This window comes from Olea europaea, unplaced genomic scaffold, assembly GCF_002742605.1.
Source record: "Olea europaea var. sylvestris unplaced genomic scaffold, O_europaea_v1 scaffold29962, whole genome shotgun sequence".
Lineage (NCBI taxonomy): Eukaryota > Viridiplantae > Streptophyta > Magnoliopsida > Lamiales > Oleaceae > Olea > Olea europaea.
Window position 1 is genome coordinate 1 of NW_019248611.1, and position 1,286 is coordinate 1,286.

The 1,286-nt window shown below is 37.7% G+C and overlaps 1 protein-coding gene across 1 annotated transcript; it reads right to left on the minus strand.

The window, feature by feature from the left end:
* Positions 1 to 196: 196 nt before the first annotated feature.
* Positions 197 to 1,008, minus strand: LOC111384763. Its single transcript, XM_023009087.1, has one exon. The coding sequence runs from the start codon at positions 932 to 934 to the stop codon at positions 362 to 364; it is 573 nt and encodes a 190-aa protein (XP_022864855.1). The 5' UTR covers positions 935 to 1,008; the 3' UTR covers positions 197 to 361.
* Positions 1,009 to 1,286: the final 278 nt, after the last annotated feature.

Below are 1,286 nucleotides of genomic sequence, written 5' to 3' on the forward strand. Positions count from 1 at the left end.
AAAAAAATAAAAAAATAGTTACCATTTATCCATTCATATTTGCAAGAAAAGCTGCAAATCGTAGAGCATTGAATAGTTAAAGGATCCAACTCTTAACTGAATTTAAATGTAAATTCACTACTACCAATGCAATTTGTAAAAGTTTACATTATAATTTAACATAGAATTGCACAAATTTCACTGCCCCATCATGTAGAATTCTCCACAACCACAATCCATAGATGAAGAAAGAACCAAAGAGCACAAGATTTAAACCATGCACTCCACTACCCACCCACCCCGAAACTCTACTCCAATCCAGTCAATATGACAGAAAACAACAATGGAAAAATAAAGTAAAAAAGAACCTAGCTTAGCTAGCTCATATACTTCTAGCCATCATTTCTTGGAATCTCCTGTAAGACTCTTGTTTCTCCAACCTGAACTTCTCGTGGCAGTTCTCAATGAACAAATCGGCAAGTCGATCGATTTCATCGCTGGGATTCTCGTGACCCCTCTCCTCAAGCCACCGGAGATACGCTGAGAGCTCCGAGCCCTCGTACTCAGACGTCGGAATAATCGAATTCCAAGTGGAATCATAGTAAACATTCTCAGTGGAGCAACCTTCCAGCACCGGCATTGTTACCGGCATGACATGAGAGGAACACCAATTATAGTGCAATCGAAATGAGCCAAAAAACAGTTTATGCTTATTCTTGTTTCGTTTCAAGGCTGGGAATTGTGTAAAGTGAACCAGTTGAAGATCTTTAAGAACTTCAACTAGAATGGCTTTAGCTTTTGTGAGAGCACGAGCAATGCGGTACAAGTGTGAGAGAATGAAAGTTTGCAGTAGGGTTTTCATTTTCATGGAGCTAATGGAAGAAGAAGAAGAAGAATTTCTCATGGAGAAAATATGAAGAGAGTTGAGGGTTTTGAGAGATGAAGAGCCAGCCATATTTTTTTTACTTTTTTTCTTTTTTCTCTCTGCAGTATAGGAGGATAATCAATAATGTGTCTTGTAAGACAGGATTTTATAAAGGATCTTGGTTTCCAAATTGCAACTAGTTAGTAGGTAATTTAAATAAAGTGCCAACAACTTTGCAGATTGAGAAGAGAGACTTTTTCTTTCTATTTTGTGTTTCACTTATGCCTTGTTTGGCAGGCGACAAATCCATAGAACACTTTGAACACAATATTTGAACGATAGAATTGATCTCCCGCCCCAGTGGGAAAGATAAAAACTTTCCACCGTTAATGTTGCAGAGAGAACCGTAAGTATGACTCTCTAAATGTATAATTGCTATAGA

Excerpts from the sequence above, each read along its gene's own strand:
- LOC111384763 (XM_023009087.1), bottom strand. The coding sequence starts at position 934 with ATGGCTGGCTCTTCATCTCTCAAAACCCTCAACTCTCTTCATATTTTC.